The 18,552-nt window shown below is 37.4% G+C and overlaps 1 protein-coding gene across 12 annotated transcripts in view; it reads right to left on the reverse strand.

Moving 5' to 3' along the window:
* Positions 1-18,552, reverse strand: part of EML4 (EMAP like 4) — a 164,286-nt gene that overhangs the window by 36,816 nt on the left and 108,918 nt on the right. For all 12 annotated transcript variants that reach the window (XM_045447026.1, XM_045447031.1, XM_045447023.1 and 9 more), the window contains 7 exons: positions 17,024-17,147; positions 14,691-14,840; positions 13,667-13,736; positions 12,198-12,308; positions 11,286-11,381; positions 6,227-6,361; positions 5,980-6,115 (listed from right to left, as the gene is read on the reverse strand). In XM_045447026.1, coding sequence (XP_045302982.1) covers positions 5,980-6,115; positions 6,227-6,361; positions 11,286-11,381; positions 12,198-12,308; positions 13,667-13,736; positions 14,691-14,840; positions 17,024-17,147 — 822 coding nt within the window. The remainder of the gene's footprint in view (positions 1-5,979; positions 6,116-6,226; positions 6,362-11,285; positions 11,382-12,197; positions 12,309-13,666; positions 13,737-14,690; positions 14,841-17,023; positions 17,148-18,552) is intronic.

Raw genomic sequence — 18,552 nt, forward strand, 5'->3', positions numbered from 1 at the left:
CTGCCAAATATGGATAGTCTCAAGGGCTTTCTGTGCCTGTTTAAGAACTATGGAATCAAATGTTAGGGAGACTTTGAAACTTATGTTATATTCTTAGCAACTGGGCAAATATGTCCATGTTGACAATTTGGAGCATGTAAAATGGTGTTTCTTAAAGAAATCCGGCAAAGATTTAAGAAAAATGGACATTTTAATGACCTTGTAGATAGTCTCAACTTCCCCTCCCCCCACTTAAAACTTACGAATTATTTCATAGAAGAAAAATCTGAACTTTTTCATATACGTTGGAAATAACAATTACTTTGTACCCAACATGAGAAATATACCCATGTTTCTGTTGTTGTACCCAACAACAGAAAATAACGAAATAGCCTAAGTGGTGATCAGCACTTAGGTGATCAGCGTACACACACATACACATATACAATGGAATAAAAAAAGAAGATAATCCTGCCATTTGTAACAACATGGATGAACCCTGAGGGCATTATGCTTAGTGAAATTAGACACAGAAAGACAAATACTAAATGATTTCACTTACAAATAAAATCTAAAAAAATGAACTAACAGAAACAGGTGGTGGCGGGGGAAATGGGTGACAATGGTCGAAAGGTAGAAATATCTAGTTATTAGATAAATAAATTCCGGGGATGTAATACACAGCATGGTGACTATAATTAACAATACTATATTGTACATTTGAAAGATGCTGAGAGTAGATCTTAAAAGTTCTCATCACAAGAAAAAAAACTGCGAAGTGATGGATATTAACTAAACATTTATGGTAATCATTTGGCATATACATTATGCTGTACACTTTAAACTGTGCAATGTTATATGTCAATTATAAGCTCAATAAAATCAGGAAAAAATAGAAAATTCTAATTACTTTGAAGATTTCTGTTAATTTAAGGTAAGGAAAAAATGGTTTGGAAGCAAGAAGAAAATATACAAAGAGCTTATGAAGTATAAATACAGTTTTGGTTTGTTTGCTATTAGTAGAGTAAAAAATTAGCTATGGAATTATACTTCCACCATCCAAAATAAAGGGATGAATGTCCCTTTATCAGACACGTTATCATAGTACACTCAGATCTGGTTGAAAAGACTGCCACGGATGCAGAAACGTCATATTAGGGAATATGCAAAATGGATCAATCTACTGAAATTTTTGGCAAGAATTTAAAAATGGAAACTTTAAGTGTTCATTGCACTCATCAAATCCTTCCTAGCCATACTTACAGAACTGAAACTCTCAAATGTAAAGGAAGGAACAAAATTCTCAACAAGTTTGCCCATAACGGGATCAGTCATATGGCAGAGGACAACATAGTCCATTTTATATGCCCAGCAATTTACAAAGATTAGATTTCCTGTTTCCTGTATGTTCACATGCAGATTTTTGGAAAAAAGCCCAAGCCACAAGTTTTTTAGACAAAAACCAAAATAAAAACAACCTCTCCCTGCCTCCCACTTCAACACACATTAAGGCTAATGAAGGGTACATTTATACCCAATTCTGCTTAGTGTCAGAGGATAACATGTCACTGTTTTGGTAGACACTGCTGTTCCCTGCATTTCTAATACTGAACAAATGTGCCCAGGAAAAATAAATCAGAGATAAGTGGGAAAGGTAGTTGGTTAATATCACTGTTCTTTTTTTTTCTTTAAAGTTTGCGAGAGAGAGCATGCTTGCGCACACGTGAGCAGGGTAGGGGCAGAGAGAGAATCCCAAGCAGACTCTGTGCTGTCAGTGCGAAGCTGGTCGCAGGGCTCGAACTCAACCCTGAGATCATGACCTGAGCCAAAATCAAGAGTTGGGCACTTAACCTATGGAAACCGCCCAGGTGCCCCCGCCTAGCATTCTTTTTTCTTAAGAATCCATAATCCACTGCTATCCTTATTGTGAGTTTTGAACCTGAATTGGACAAAACAAGCTAAAGAATGCATGGCCAATGATTGAGATCTGGATCACTGATAGTAAAATTTAAGGATTGACAACTATCCAAGTCACCTGCCAAACTTAGAAATTCAGTTGAATGAATATGGAGAACACTACTGTAGTACATCTCCAAAAAAATATAGTTTAAAATCTGCGCAATCATAGAAATCTGCAGTGCTATAGTCAAATTCCCCATTTTCATGAAAATAGTGCTTTCATCTGTACCACTCAACTTTTATTCCTACACTAACACCCAAAGGTAAGAGTAAAGTCATTTCCTTAATAAAATGTTTAACAAATACTTTTCAAACAGCTAGTAACAGCTGCCAGACATTATCTGAATCCTGGGAAAGTCAGACTTATTAGGGAAGACAGACATGTAAATTAGGACTTTCCTTCTGGGCAGAGAAACAAGGATCCCCTTATTCCTATGTTATTTGTGGTGATTTCCACGGTCTGACGCAGAGACTCCAGAGAGACAAAGGGAAGTTGTTTCAGTGTGTTTAAGGTGAGGGGGATGAATAAGAGAAACCAGGGCATGCTGCTCTCCCAATCCCCAGGGGAAATGTCTCAGGCACCCCAAGTTGGTTCCCTGTCAACCCCTACTTCTCTTCTTGTGGATTCTCAGACTCTGATTGGTATAGCTAGTTTTCTTTCTGCAGTTACCACCTGTTACTGCTAATAAATAATCTCTCTCTGCTCCCAGCCCACTGATTTTAGAACAACATCTCTAATTTTTCTTATAAACTTCTACTCTGAAGGAAGCATGATAGTCTGGATATTTTTTCAGCTTTTTCTTAATAGTAAAAAAAAAAAGGGGGGGGTGTTGAAAAAGGTTATTTTCAATGTTGCTCTTGTAATTTTTTTCATCTACCAGAGAAAAGGGCAAAGTGGACCTACATGTTTGGGTACAAATGGGGCTTAGAAATTTATCTTTATTTCTGAGAAAAATCAATTTGAGGTAAAGCTAAAGAAATGCCAAAGCCCATTATGGGGGCTGGGAAGAGGGGCTGTAGTGAGAAAAAGAAGAGGACCAAACTATGAGTTTATTCTCCCCCCCACCATCTTATAATATGGCCGTGCATATTTAAAAAAAATTTTTTTTAAACATTTATATTTATTTTTGAGAGACAGAGAGAGAACATGAGCAGGGGGAGGGGCAGAGAGAGAGGGAGACACAGAATCCAAAGCAGGTTCTAGGCTCCAAGCTATCAGCACAGAGCCTGATGTGGGGCTTGAACTCACAAACTGCGAGATCATGACCTGAGCCGAAGTCAGACGCTTAACCAACTGAGCCACCCAGGTGTCCCTGTTTCTTTCTTTTTTTTTTTTTTTATGGTATTTTTAATTTTTTTTTCAAGTTTTTAAAAAATTTATTATTTTTTAAAATTTACATTCAAGTAGTTATCATATAGTGTAACAATGATTTCAGGAGTAGATCCCTTAACGCTCCTTACCCATTTAGCCCATTCCTCCTCCCACAACTCCACCACTAACCCTGTTTGTTCTCCATATTTAAGAGTGTCTTATGTTTTGCCCCCATTTTTATATTATTTTTGCTTCCCTTCCCTTATGTCTTCTGTCTTGCCCTTCCCTTCTGTCTTGTATCTTAAAGTCCTCATATAAGTGAAGTCATATGATATTTGTCTTTCTCTAATTTCGCTTAGCATAATACCATCTAGTTCTATCCAGGTAGTTGCAAATGGCAAGATTTCATTCTTTTTTATTAACATGGCCATACACACTACCCTCACAGGACCCAGCGCAAGGGAGACTGAACCCTCTAGTCTGTTGCTATGTTGAGAAAAGCAGAGGAGAAAGGTAGGAAATGTGCCACAAATGTAGTCATTGGGACAATCATTCTTTATCACTACACTATAAAGAGCTGCTAGTCATGAGCTGTTAAGGTCTTTGGAAACAGCCTTTCAAGAGTTGATAAGGATAGTTTTAATCACTAATTGTTTAGAAAATAATATCTCTAAGTTCACAGGGTTTTGGCTTTATTATTATTTGTTATAGTAAATCTACTATCCACAGAAAAGACAAAGGTTTTAGCTGGATCTCAATTCCAACAAGTAGAACTCTGAAGTAATGGAGTCTATGTGATACTTTACAGGACATTACTATTGTTCTTTTTGTATCCATTAAAAACAGAAACTTCAGGGGTGCCTGAATGGCTCAGCTGGTTAAGTGTCCGACTCTTGGTTCTGACTCAGGTCATGACCTTGTGGCTTCATGGGACTGGGCATGTACTGACAATGTAGGGCCTGCTTGGGATTCTCTCTCTCTCCCCTTCTCTCTCTGCCTCTCCTCTGCTCACACCGTCCCTTTAAAAATGTCAAGTCTTTAACAAGTCACCTTTACTGAGAGCAATGTCATCCTGCATGACCCCCCCCACCCCCATTTACCCACATAGAATATCTCAGCTTCTAAAGCTCCAGTCTCAGAATGAATGGAAGCTCTTGCTCTTTTTCAAGGATAATTCTTCCTCCTATACCTAATCCAGGTATCTCCTGTCTCTAAGAGTTTTAGTTTCCTCCTTGTCACTGGCAATTCCCATTTTACTTCAGGTTTTAGGCACCCTTCAAAAGACTACTGACTGACTCTAGTAACTCTCTACTTCCCATTCCATTTTCACCTTGGATTCTCAAAATTCTCCATTTTCAAACTGGCCATTCTATACTTAGCTGTTTTGGGGCCTTAATCTAAGTTCTGTTGATACTGTAAACCACTAATGGTTGTTTCTTAGTTTTGATTCTTGATAGCACTGATACTCCTAGAAACTCCTCCCTTCTTTGGGGGCACTAAATAAACAGTTCTATCTTGTTAACTTTTAAAAAAAAATTTTTTTTTTTTACATTTATTTATTTTTGAGAGACAGAGAGAGACATAGCACAAGTCGGGGAGGGGCAGAGAGAGAAGGAGACACAGAATCTGAAGCAGGCCCCAAGCTCCAAGCCATCAGCACAAAGCCCGATGCCAGGGCTTGAACCCACAAACTGTGAGATAATGACCTGAGCCGAAGTCGGATGCTTAACTGACTGAGCCACCCATGTGCCCCAACTTTTTTCTTTTTACATCTTATTTCTCACCAGGGTCTTTTCTGGTATCTAACTGGGGGATAAAGACCAACAGCCTCACAACTCGTCTTTCGTGGTCAACTCAACCAGTTTTAAGGATTCTTTTTTGGTTACAAAAAAATCTGTATCTTAATACTTACTTAAATTTTTAATTACTTAGACTGTATTAATTAAACTGATAGTAGGAATTATAAAACACTACTCTTTTTTAAAATCAAATTTCCTTCGGGGTGCCTGGGTGGCTCAGTCAGTTGAGCATCCAACTTCGGCTCAGGTCATGATCACGGTTTGTGAGTTCAAGCCCCACGTTGGGCTCTGTGCTGACACCTTGGAGCCTGGAGCCTGCTATGGATTCTGTGTCTCCCTCTCTCTCTGCCCCACCCCCACTTGTGCTCTTTCTCTGTCTCTCAAAAATAAGTAAATGTAAAAAAAACAATTAAAAAAAATCAAATTTCCCTCAAGTTGGCTATTTCTCATCTTTGTTAACACTTGTACACGACAAATTTATTCACATTATCCTGGATGTCTCACATTCATATCCATCTTTCTGCCTCTGCTTGCACGGTTTCCCTAAACTGGGATCATTGTTCCATATCTTTTGAAGTTTTGTATCATTATGGCTTAACTTAAATACCATTTCTTCTGTGAAGCCTTCACAAAACACTAAAGATCAGGATGATTTCTCTCTCAATCTTTGTACTCTTTAAATTAGTATATATCTTTATCATCTCTAATTACTTTTTATTAACCTCCTAGAAGAAAAGGTTCAATATAGTCAAACGTAGGTTATATACGGTCATGAATAGCTGTGTAAACAATTTAACTTTAAAAAACAGATCATGAAAAACGTTAAAAACAAAATGCATGTTGATGACTCTCCTGGTCTGAGCAAGAGCCGGCCTACAACAGCAAGACGTACACATTAAAAGTGAGGACTTCAGTGTGAGAATACTGTACCTTTAGGCCCTTTCCCTGGTGTCGGTTCTACAGTAGTTTTGCTCCATATAAGTATGACTCCACCTGAGTCACCAGTAAGAACATCTCCGTTTCCCAAGAATGCTAAACACTGCACAAATTTTGGTTTTTCATATTTCTACAATGAAACAATGAGAATTTTCAGTTTTTCCTTTGGCATGATGACTATGTTTACTAAACAATAAAAATTAAAAGTTTTATAATGAAGTTTTAACATTCTGATCCTTACCCCAAAAATTCCCTGTTTTCTTGTTAGTGAATTACCACTCCAGGTCCAGAAAAAAATATGAGATTTACCACATGTTATGATGGTATTTGCATCTGTTGGATGGAATTCCACAGCCAAAACAACTTCATTTGTTGTCTGTGGATAAGAAATAAAGCTTTAGATGAAGTGTATATCCTTATCTCCAGCAAGTACCAATTATAGCTACTGACAATTGAAGACTAGGAAACATTCTGAGATAATGCCTTTTCTATTAAGATCAATTTTCCTGAAAAATTTTAATAGATTTTTAGAATAATGATTTAAATTTGATGTCCTCACACTAGTGTATCATCTTTTATGCTATTTATATATAATAACTCTGCATTAGGAAGACATATGAATTAGTTTTAGATTATTTTAATTTCCTGCACATTCAGGGAAAAGTATAATAATAGTAGCAAATCAAGAGCCATGTACATTCTATCTTAAAGACAGATTGCCATTCTGATTAAAAAAAAAAGTCTTATCTTTCTTTGTACTATTATTATTGACCATTCAAGAAAATATTACTGATTTAGAGATTTGTCATGAGGTTGAAGGCTTAAAAAGTAGACATAGAATAGTCACTACAGATTCCTATAGAAATGAAAAAACAAAAAAGAAAGAATTTTTATGCTCTTTCTAGAAAGGACAAGATTTAAAAGAACTGGAGTGAAAAAGGAAGAAAACAGGCATGAGAGTCACAAAGGAATTACAAATGTAGTGTTTTCACAAAATTACTGAATTGAGGATACTTAAAAAATTGTTTTTAATGTTTATTTTTGAGAGAGAACGAGTGAGCAAGTGTGGGGGAGGGGCAGAGCGAGAGCGAGAGTGAGAGAGAGAGGGAAACAGAAGATCTGAAGCAGGCTCTGTGCTGACAGCAGAGAGCCTGATGTGGGGCTCGAACCCACAAACCATGAGACTACGATCTGAGCTGAAGTTGGGACGCTTAACCAACTAGGCCACCCAGGCGCCCAGAGGTTTTATATATATGTATTTTTTTTTCCTTTTTTTAATGTTTTTACTTAGTTTTTTGAGAGGGAGTGTGAGCAGGGGAGGAGCAGAGAGAGAGGGAGACACAGGTTCTGAAGTAGGTTCTAGGCTCTGAGCTTTCAGCACAGAGCCTGACACAGGGCTCAAACCCACAAACTGAGATTATGACCTGAGCTGAAGTCAGGCGCTCAACTGACTTAGCCACCCAGGCGCCCCTGCATTTTAATAATTAAACAGCCCTTAGTTTTCACTTGGATAAAATAAAAACTACTTGACAGCTGAATCTCGTGCCAAATGGATTAACTGACGGTTATAAAGCTAACTACAAATATTTCCAGTATACAAACCCATAATGCTAGTGGTAAGATATCAAGACATGATTTGAAATAATCTATGAAATTAAATCAGGGGCGCCTGGGTGGCGCAGTCGGTTGAGCGTCCGACTTCAGCCAGGTCACGATCTCGCGGTCCGTGAGTTCGAGCCCCGCGTCGGGCTCTGGGCTGATGGCTCAGAGCCTGGAGCCTGTTTCCGATTCTGTGTCTCCCTCTCTCTCTGCCCCTCCCCCGTTCATGCTCTGTCTCTCTCTGTCCCAAAAATAAATAAACGTTGAAAAAAAAAAAAAAGAAAAAGAAATTAAATCACTTTGGGTATAAGTGTAGCATAATAGAATATTTTACTTGGATTTTTATTGTTGTATATTATATATATATATATATATATATATATATATATATATATATATATATATACATATATACATACATACACATTAAAGTACACAAATCCTAAGTGCATAGCTTGATAAATTTTCACAAATCGAACACATCTCTGCATAGAAGGAAAAGAACATTATTACTAACATCGCACAAACACCTTAGATCCCTTTAGAAAAGGGGACACTATCCCCTACCTCTGTTCAAGCAGCTATCATCCTGATTTGTGGCGGCACAGATTACTTTGCTTTATTTAAATGGAATCACACAGAATATACTCCTTTGTGTCTGGCCCTATTTTATCTACATTACATTCATGAGATTTACTTCATATTGGTGCATATATTGTAATTTTTTCCTCCTCATTACTGTATTGTATTCTTTTATATGTAAAGACCACGTTATTGATTTATCCATCCTCCTACTAACTGGCATTTGGGTAACTTCCTTTTTTTTTTGTTTTTTGCTACCATTATTTTTGATTACTTGTCTTTTGGTCAACACATGTATATACTTCTGTTGGATTTATACCAAGGAGTGGAACAGGATGGTAGAGGGTATGCACATGTGTATGTTCAAACTTAGAAGGTAATGCCAAACAGTTTTCCAAAATGGCTGTGTCAATTTCTATGTCCAACATACAGGACTGTATGCGAGTTCCAGTTATTTTACACCCTCATCAACTTTAGTTATTTTTGTCCACTCTCATCCCTTCATATTTCCACATACACTTAGCTTGTCAACATCCATGAAAATCATGCTGAGATTTTGACTATGTTGAAAGTACAGATTAGGGGCGCCTGGGTGGCTCAGTCGGTTAAGTATCCGACTTTGGCTCAGGTCATGATCTCATGGTCTGTGAGTTCGAGCCCTGCATCGGGCTCTGTGCTGACAGCTCAGAGCCTGGAGCCTGCTTCGGATTCTGTGTTTCCCTCTCTCTCTGCCCCACCCCTGCTTGAGCTGTTTCTCTCTGTCTCTCAAAAAATGAATAAATGTTAAAAAAATGTTAAAATGTTTAAAAAATTAAAAAAGAGAAAGTACAGATCAGAAATAAATTTTTAAAAAGTACAGATCAATATGCAGAGAAGTAACAATTTGTATATCCACGATTATTGTATATTCTATCCATGATTATTGTATATTCCTCCATTTATTTAGGTCTTCCTTAGTTTCTGTCAATAAGGTTTTGAAGTTGCCTTATTGAATTTCAAACTTCTATAAATTAACTAGGTATGTACCAGTTCCCAAATTTTTGTGACTTAACAAAAACAGAGCTTACCTACAGTGGAAGAGAATAAGGTCAACACACAGGGGAAAGAGGAGAGACAAGAGAGTCAGTGATCCGGTCCCTGAATCAAGTCATTCCTGAGATAAAATTCCCCTCTGACTTTTATTAGAGGTTTTCTTTTTCTCCCTAAACATGAATAAATTCTCTTTAAGTTATCTTTAGTTGTTTTTCAGTCACTTGCACTGAAAAGAGCTCTAATACAGACATCTGGGACAGACCTTAGGGAACTTCAGTGTGAGAAGCAAGGGGAAAAGAGTTTCTAGCTTGCACAAGTAGCTGGAATGTGGTGTTCATCACAGAGAGGCGAAAACTGTTTGGGGTCTAAGGGGGATGACTGGTGCACATTGGGACATGTTGATTTTGACTTGCAGGACAGGACACTCAAAAAATGAGAGAGATCTGGGCTAGAGTTAACTGATCGGGGACACAGTAGACAGTAACTAAGGCCATGAGAGAATACATGATACCAGTGGAGGACACAGGATATAACTCTGAAGAATACCAACATTTAAGGTCTTGGAAAGGAGAACACAGAGTGGCCAGTAGGAGGAAAACCACAAGACATCATCTGATAGCCTTTACTGCAAAGGATCAAACGCACACATTTTACTTCGGTATAACATCCTTATGTTTCAATGTTAAATTACTCTAACTGATGGCTGAAAGACAATCTATATCTTCATTTATGTTTTTCAAGGTTTGAGGTTTCTGGACATGTTATATTCTTTTCAATTAAAATCAAATCTACTCTATTTTTTTCAAAAGATTAACTCACACTATTTAAAAGAATCTCTTTTTGGCCAACAAGCTGAAAGCTTTAGCTTATACCAAACAAAACTGCTGAGAGAGAGAGAGTGCTCAACTAAAAAGGAATGTGATGTTATTTAAGAGTACAGCAAATATGTCATAGGCTTTTTTTAGTCATCCTGTCACTCTGAATCCCTCTGAAAGCCTGTCAGAAGGAGGCCATTTCGACCCATATTTGCAGCATTAACCTTATACTCTTCTCTTACAAGTTATAGCCAGATCCACACAAAAGGATCAACCCTATTCTATAGCAATTATAAATACTATAGCAGTTTATGTAATAATCCCATACATGTATTAAAACCAAAAAACTTATCCTTACATATGCTTTTCGGTTATGTCAGTTATATTCCAAAGGATGAATTTTTCCTTTAGATTTTTAATGCTTTAAAGATTGGATAAATGACAAATTTTGTTAAAGAGAAACCAGATAGTGTAATCAGAGTTAATTTTGAGATTAGACATCCATCTACTTTGGCATTTCAGTAGCACAATATGCCTGAAGTATCACTGAAATTTGGTTGAAGTTGCTTGACTATTTTATCTTAAGAATACTTTGGGGTGCCTGGGTGGCTCAGTCAGTTAAGCATCGACTCCTGGTTTTGGCTCAGGTTCATGATCTCAAGGTTCGTGAGTTCAAGCCCTGCGTTGGGCTCTGTGCTGTCATGGCAGAGCCTGCTTTAGATTCTCTCTCTCCCTCTCTCTCTGCCCCTCCCCTGGTCTTTCTTTCTTTCTCTCAAAATAAAGAATACTGGGGTGCCTGGGTAGCTCAGTTGGTTGAGCATCCAACTACTGATTTTGGCTCAGGTCATGATCTCACCGTTTGTGGGATTGAGCCCCACGTCGGGCTCTGCACTGACAGCATGGAGCCTACTTGGGATTCTCTCTCACCCTCTCTCTCTGCTCCTCCCCTGCTTGAGCACTCCCTCTCTCTCTCTCTCTCTCTCTCTAAATAAATAAATAAACATTAAAGAAAAAAGAATACTTTAAGAACTGATCTCAGAATCTATAGATAACTATCACAGAAAGTATAAATAGGTGTTGTTAAAAAAAAAAAAGAATACTTTAAGAATGGTATTCCTAATACCATAAAATGACGACAAATCAATAAATCTAATGAATATGGCCAACTGGTATGCTCTTGCAACTTAAGGATATGCAGTATACATCCAAGGATCTGAAAAAAAATAATGTATTCTAAAAAATAATACTCAATTAAAATTTATTTTGATTTACCTTTATTTCTGCTCCCTTTGATTTTTTCTGCCAATCCCAAACAGTAAGCATATGCTCATTGGAGTCATCAATAACACATAAATGAACACCTGAATCCTAAAGAAAAGTCAATTCAAGGCATTTAAAACTTTTCAGATAAGGGTGACTTTCTAAGAAGAAATACCATATTATTAAAACTGGCAACATTAATATAATCCCAAACCCTTTAAACTTGAAAAGGATATAAACTTGAAATAAAATGATTATACTATTTACTGACTGTATTTTCTTCAGAAATATAATGAAGATTCTTTTTAAAAATACTTGCTGTTTTTAATCTTGTTTCCAAGGTTAACTTCCACTTACTATATAGTTACTTGTATTATTCAAACAGCAATTTAGCTTTCCATGATATACCTGACTTACATTAACATAGATAAACAAGATAAATAAAACGTAAATAACTTCTTTTCTAGGAGAACTGGCCAGCTTTCACGTCTGTAAATTTTCTAAATAAAATAAGATTTCCATGATTCAAGCTGAAGCAAAAGCATATCTTACTGCTTATTTCAACTGGACCATGCTATACATATATTCCTCTAACAATTTCCTGCTATTACACTGGAATCCTAGTTCAAAACAGAACAAAAGTATAATTAAGTATAACAACCTGTATCCCATTTAAACCAGAGTACTTTAGTACCTAGGTTTAAATGCTGGCCACTGCTAAGCAACAGCTAACAATTCAGAGTTATCACTTTCTATGAACACAGACACAGACACAAAATTGAGCTTGACTTCTTTCCTGCAGCTTGCTTACTTCCTTAAAAATTGTTACTTACTAAAAAAAAACACACACACACACACACACACACACACACACACACAAAAATTAAAAAAAAAACAAAAAACAAAAAACAATTTGTTACTTACTGCTTTTGAAAAATCCAGGCATCCTACTCCACGCTCAAAGGTCCCAAGTCCAATAATTTGCAGAGTGGATAAACTAACTGAATCCCACACTCTGACATGGGGTTGCAGAGGCTGCAAAAACAAGGGGAAAAATACAATAGCAAGACTAACTGGTATTCAGGTGGATGCAAGTAAATACTACCATCACACAGAACTGCATTCCATCTTTCAAAAGCAGTGGGTCTGGATAAACATCTAATATAAAATAGCTACTACATTTAGACATGACCCCAAAGAATCTTGAGCAGATATTTTTTCTCATACCATGAAAACAAGAAAATAACAACAGTGATAATAGTAGCAGCAAATGATTTAGTATTTACTATGTCATACACTATTCTAAGTACATCAGATGTATTGATTCATTTAATCCCATAAACTATGTACTGTTATAATTACCATTTAACCAGATGAGGAAACTTAGATTTGAATAACTTGCCCAAAGTTATACAGCTATTAAAAGGTGGAGTTAGGAGTCTAACCAAGGCAAATTTGCTCTGGATACTCTGCTTTTAACATTACCTTCATTTCTAGGAAAATAATACTTTTTTTCTTTTTTCTTTTTTTTTTTTTAATTTTTTTTTTCAACATTTATTTATTTTTGGGACAGAGAGAGACAGAGCATGAACGGGGGAGGGGCAGAGAGAGAGGGAGACACAGAATCGGAAGCAGGCTCCAGGCTCTGAGCCATCAGCCCAGAGCCCGACGCGGGGCTCAAACTCACGGACCGCGAGATCGTGACCTGGCTGAAGTCGGACGCTTAACCGACTGCGCCACCCAGGCGCCCCAATAATACTTTTTTTCTAATAAGCGTCCAATACATTGCTAACCAAACAGTTCTTAAATAGAATTTGGAACTGGAAGGGGCCTTAGAAGTCATCCATTATAACCATTCTGACTCCTTTTCTTTAAATAAACTGAAGCCAGGGAATGTCATGGGTACAGTCATACACATGTTAATCAATCATCAATAATATTCATTGCTGATCCTTACAAATAAGGGATTTGTTATATAAGCCAATTTAATAATACTGAATAGGAACTGACATTTTTAAAGTGTTATCAGTTCTAGTCATATATAAAGTCAAGAGGTCCATCAACATAGTGAAAATGCGGTACCCTCTGGCAAACACTGATAAGTTATGCTATGTTAAAAAAAAAAAATCAACAAGCTTACAAGTCCTCCCAATTTTACAAGTAAATAGTTTCCTTAGGGAGAACACTTATTTTTAGAGAAAAATATTTAAGTAGTATGATTCTGTTTTTTGGAATCTTCTTACATTCTACTATTTTTTCCCTGCTTATACTAGAAATCCCTTAGCTGCCAAATTTTAAAAGAATGAAATAAATGAGCTGCGGTTAAAATTCCTATCAACTCCATTCTAATGACAATGTCACTGATACAGCATGCACAACTCTATGCCACTCACCCTTCCATCTTTATCCACTCCAGCAATCTGTCCAGTTGCGATCCTAATTTTGTCAGGATGTATAGCAAGGCTAAAAAGCAGTATTAACAACAGTTTTAAATATGGGAAACATTTCAAGTAGCCGAAAGTATGCCTTAGTATCAACATTTATCAATTTTCAAACATTTTTAATCATTAATAAATTCCCATTGTGACCTGTTTTCTTTAGCAAATCAAATAAACATCAATCATCTAGAAGATGTTTTTTCCTAAGTTTTCAGCTGCACTTTTTCTTTGTTAAATTAAATTAACGGAGCCCTAAATTTGAAGAAAACACATATTCACAATTACAGGGTAAGTTAAAATGTCTTCATCTGTTCCAGCTCCTTTCTAGTCCTGCACATAGGCACGCATACTCAGATGGTTTGATTACGGGGAAGGTGCAGTCGTGCACTGTGCAAACTCTGTGTCAACATCAGCATATTCCCCTTTTGTGACATCATCCGTATGCATCTTATTAACAGCTCTTCTACCATTTCTACTTTTCTACAAAGGAACACAATGAACATCTTCACATAGTACCTCCAACCTTTTAATTAGCTCTTAATGCTGAACCCTTAGGTCAGATTTGGGGCATGAAAATTTTAAGACTGAAAACTGTGTAGCATACATGCCCACATTCCTCATGATCAACATACGAGTGACTAGCAAAGTTTTGTTTTTTTTTTAAAGATGTCTTCCTGTCCATATTTAGACTCCTTTCTATATCTTGCAACCAAAGGGTAAGCTTATTAAGAATGTAAATTTTTTGCTCTTGTTATGTACTGCTCATTCCTTTCCAGAAGAGTAGTATCAATTAAAATTGTCTTAAGAAAAGATTCCACTACCGTTTCCCCATATTAAAGTGCTTTTTAAAATATATCTACACAATACCCATAATATCCTTAAGATCTGAGCTCTCCAGAAGAAATCATTTCCGAAAAACCCAAATTATAAAGAAATGCAAAAATGACAAAGAAAAACACAAGTATTAAATGATACCAACCATTTCACACAGTCTGTGTGACCCAGGTAGTGTCGCTGAGTTCTCTCCTCATAATTAAACAATACTACTACTGATGCTATGAAATACACTATTTCTCCGGTAGGAAGAAGGTAAACATTAGCACGGCAGTCCTTTCCTCGGTAACCATATCTTAAACAGGAGTCAAGGTTTTTAATAAATATTATTTTTAAGGTGTAAACTAAAGTTTTTCATGGATCCCTAAGGGAATCAGGAAAGTATAAAGAAAACCGGAATGCATCATCAGAACTAAGAAACTCAAGTCCTGCCCTAGCCAGGGTACAACCCTGAGTTTTTAATGTGCACAAAACTTAGTTCCCTCATTCCACAAATACATACTGAGTTCCTAACATGTGGCAGGCACAGAGCAGAACATACACTTCTGAACAAAATGAATGGACACCTGTGTCCCTGGAGCTTAGCTCTGGCAACGATGACAAAAACAAACATTAAATATATCATTAGAAATTGTGGAAAGACAAGGGAAAAAATAGTGGTCGTTTCCTTAAGTGAGAATACCTATTTTCACAATTAAACTAAACAAGGAACACCTAATTTAAATGGAGAGAAAGTGAAGAGAGGGATCAAAAGAAGGGCGGAGAAAATGACATTTATGCTTGACTGAAATAATGAGTAAGACAGGGGTACTTGGGTGGCTCAGTTGGTTAAGTCTCCAACTCTTGATTTCGGCTCAGATCATGATCTCACGGTTTGTGAGTTCAAGCCCTGCATCGAACTCTGTGCTGATAGCACTGAGCCTGCTTGGGATTCTGTCTCCCTCTCTCTCTGCCCTGCTTGCTATGTCTGTCTGTCTGTCGGTCTGTCTCTCAAAATAAGTAAAAATAAACTAAAAGAAAAATGAGTAAGACAGCCAGGCACAGTTTGGTAGTGTTTATTAAAAAGTTGTAGAGGGCTCACTTCGGTAGCACATATACTAAAAAGTTGTACAGATGGTGCCTGGGTGGCTCAGTCAGTTAAGCATCCGACTTCAGCTCAGGTCATGATCTCATGGTTCGTGGGTTCAAGTCCCGCGTCGGGCTCTGTGCAGACAGCTCAGAGCCTGGAACCTGCTTCAGATTCTGTGTCTCCCTCTCTCTCTGCCTCTCTCCCATTTGCACTCTGTCTCTCTCTCAAAAATAAACATTAAAAAAAAAAAAAAGTTGTATAGAATTACAGGATTGGTGAGTTTTCCAAAGCTAATTTGTGTGGAAAGGAGGGAATGAATCAAAGGGCAGGGGAAGTGGGTACAGAATGGAGGCAAAAAGTTGAGTTCAAACTACTGACTCCATTCTGCTTCATGGACTTTCTCAAAGGTTCTGAGAGAAAAATTTCTAAGGGAAATTAAGAGAGCTCTTTTATATAGTCATTTTTTACCAAGTCTGGCTGACAGGTTAATTCTGGAATTAGAATCACCTTGTTAATTTGATGTCTTTATATAAAATAATTTACATTATTTCACAGGTTACAAAATGCTTAACTGATGTTTTCTTATTTAATTCTTACAAAAGCTCAGTGAAGTAGGAGTTATTAACTTGTAAGTGAAGTAAGGTTCACTGGGGGTGGTGGGGCTGATTCTTCTAATTCCATTCCAATGTCTTCTCTACCACATCTCAAATACTTACCATGATGTTCATAGAACACTGTTTGCCCTATCCAAAATTATTATAATTTGGGTGGTTTTAAATTGCTATTGGCAAAATACACGTAATATGTGGAGGATGAGAGGTAACATTTTTTTACTTTCTCAAGTGGTTGCTATACTCATCACACTTTTCTTGTATAAAGAGAATTTTTTTAATAGTTTAATTATTCGAGAGAGCAGGTGTGCGTGCTTGTGAACACAAGCGGAGGAGCTGCAGGGAGAGAGTGAGAACCCAAGCAGATGCTGCGCTGTCAGCGCAGAGCCTGATGTAGGGTTAATCTCACGAATGATGAGGTCAACACCTGAGCTGAAATCAAGAGTTGAACGTTCAATCAAGTAAGTCACTGGGGCCCCCGTCGTACAACAACAATTTTTTTTCAACGTTTATTTATTTTGGGGACAGAGAGAGACAAAGCATGAACGGGGGAGGGGCAGAGAGAGAGGGAGACACAGAATCGGAAACAGGCTCCAGGCTCTGAGCCATCAGCCCAGAGCCTGACGCGGGGCTCGAACTCACGGACCGCGAGATCGTGACCTGGCTGAAGTCGGACGCTTAACCGACTGCGCCACCCAGGCGCCCCCGTACAACAACAATTTTGACAGAGGTTAGGTAAACTAATTTTTCTTAAACTGAAGACAAAGTGAACACATTTGCTGTCACAGTAGAGGATACACCCACTCCAGTTTCAGCTTCTCAGGAGGCAGTTCTGTTCTGATGTCGTCATAGTTTTCAACATCAGAAGGAATGAACATTGTAATTGGCCGACCTCGCATAAACATTTTAACATATTCTCCTTCTGTTGAAACATAAGACAAAAAAATTAAGTCAGTTTTGTGAATAACCAGAGAAAAGTGGATTTTTAAGGTGATATAGTAAGAGCAACACAAAAATAGCTAGTACAGAGTTTTATTCTTATACGTAATCATTTTTATATAAAGACTTTGTCTAAAACATTGTAGGGAAAAAATACCGGTCGTTTCCTTAAGTGAGAATACCTATTTTCACAATTAAACTAAACAAGGAGGTCAGGAAGGTTGAGGTAGAAAAATGCAAAAAAAAAAAAAAAAAAATTATGATGGAAGTTTTTCTGACAGTTGAAAAGAAGAAAAAGATTATCAGGGCAGATGACAACCGTATCTACCACACTACCTGATCAACCTACTGATGTTTAATGACATACAAAAAACATGGCCTGAGAATATACCATAATGAGAAGAGTCACACAGCCTCCTAAGTCAGGATACAGAGAGAAGACAAGAGCTCTGCTATTCACAGTGAGTACAGCTGGAAAGAAGACCAACTTCCCTCACTGCAGGACTGTGCCTACAATCAGGGCTGGGCCTAAACAATTAAATTCAATTACAATATGCTAACATTTTTAAATTCAATTACAATATGCTAACATTAAAAAAAAAAAATTTTTTTTTTAACCTTTATTTATTTTTGAGACAGAGAGAGACAGAGCATGAACAGGGGAGGGTCAGAGAGAGAGGGAGACGCAGAATCTGAAACAGGCTCCAGGCTCTGAGCCACCAGCACAGAGCCCGACGCGGGGCCTGAACTCACGAACCACGAGATCATGACCTGAGCCGAAGTCGGACGCTTAACCGACTGAGCCACCCAGGCGCCCCAATATGCTAACATTTTTAAAAGACAGTGCTACGAAACAGTTTTCTAATTAGCAGTATAGGTTCTAAAACATCTTTACATAGACCAAATAGTTGTTTATAAGATCTGCAACAATCTAAAACTAAAAATGTTAGACAAGTCTAGAATCAAATCATATTTGTTGCGAATCTTTTACAAAAGGAAACAAAGCTTCACTAAACAGATGAGTTTGTTCCTTAAAAACAATGAACACCCCTCCTGGGCCCAGCATTCCAATGACCTACATCTAGGTAAGTTTAATAAATGTTGACAATGATTGTGAAATGGCTACAAGAGAACCTGAATGGGAAGATGAAAGTAAGGGATTCAGTATAAAAGCCTAGGAAATGTCTAGCACCTACCAACTTGTTTGGCTTGCTATGAAAAAACAGCATTAGAAACAGACTGCACATGTGGTCATCAACCTGAGGCTGATACAACTCTAGGACCTCTAATAATGACCTAAGCTACTAAGTAGAAGAGTACATAATAATTTAATAGTTTATATGATGCAAACCATGGAAGAAGGAAAGATAAATTACTTGATGAACGTC

The sequence above is a fragment of the Leopardus geoffroyi genome, chromosome A3 (genome assembly GCF_018350155.1).
Source record: "Leopardus geoffroyi isolate Oge1 chromosome A3, O.geoffroyi_Oge1_pat1.0, whole genome shotgun sequence".
In the NCBI taxonomy this organism is placed as follows: domain Eukaryota; kingdom Metazoa; phylum Chordata; class Mammalia; order Carnivora; family Felidae; genus Leopardus; species Leopardus geoffroyi.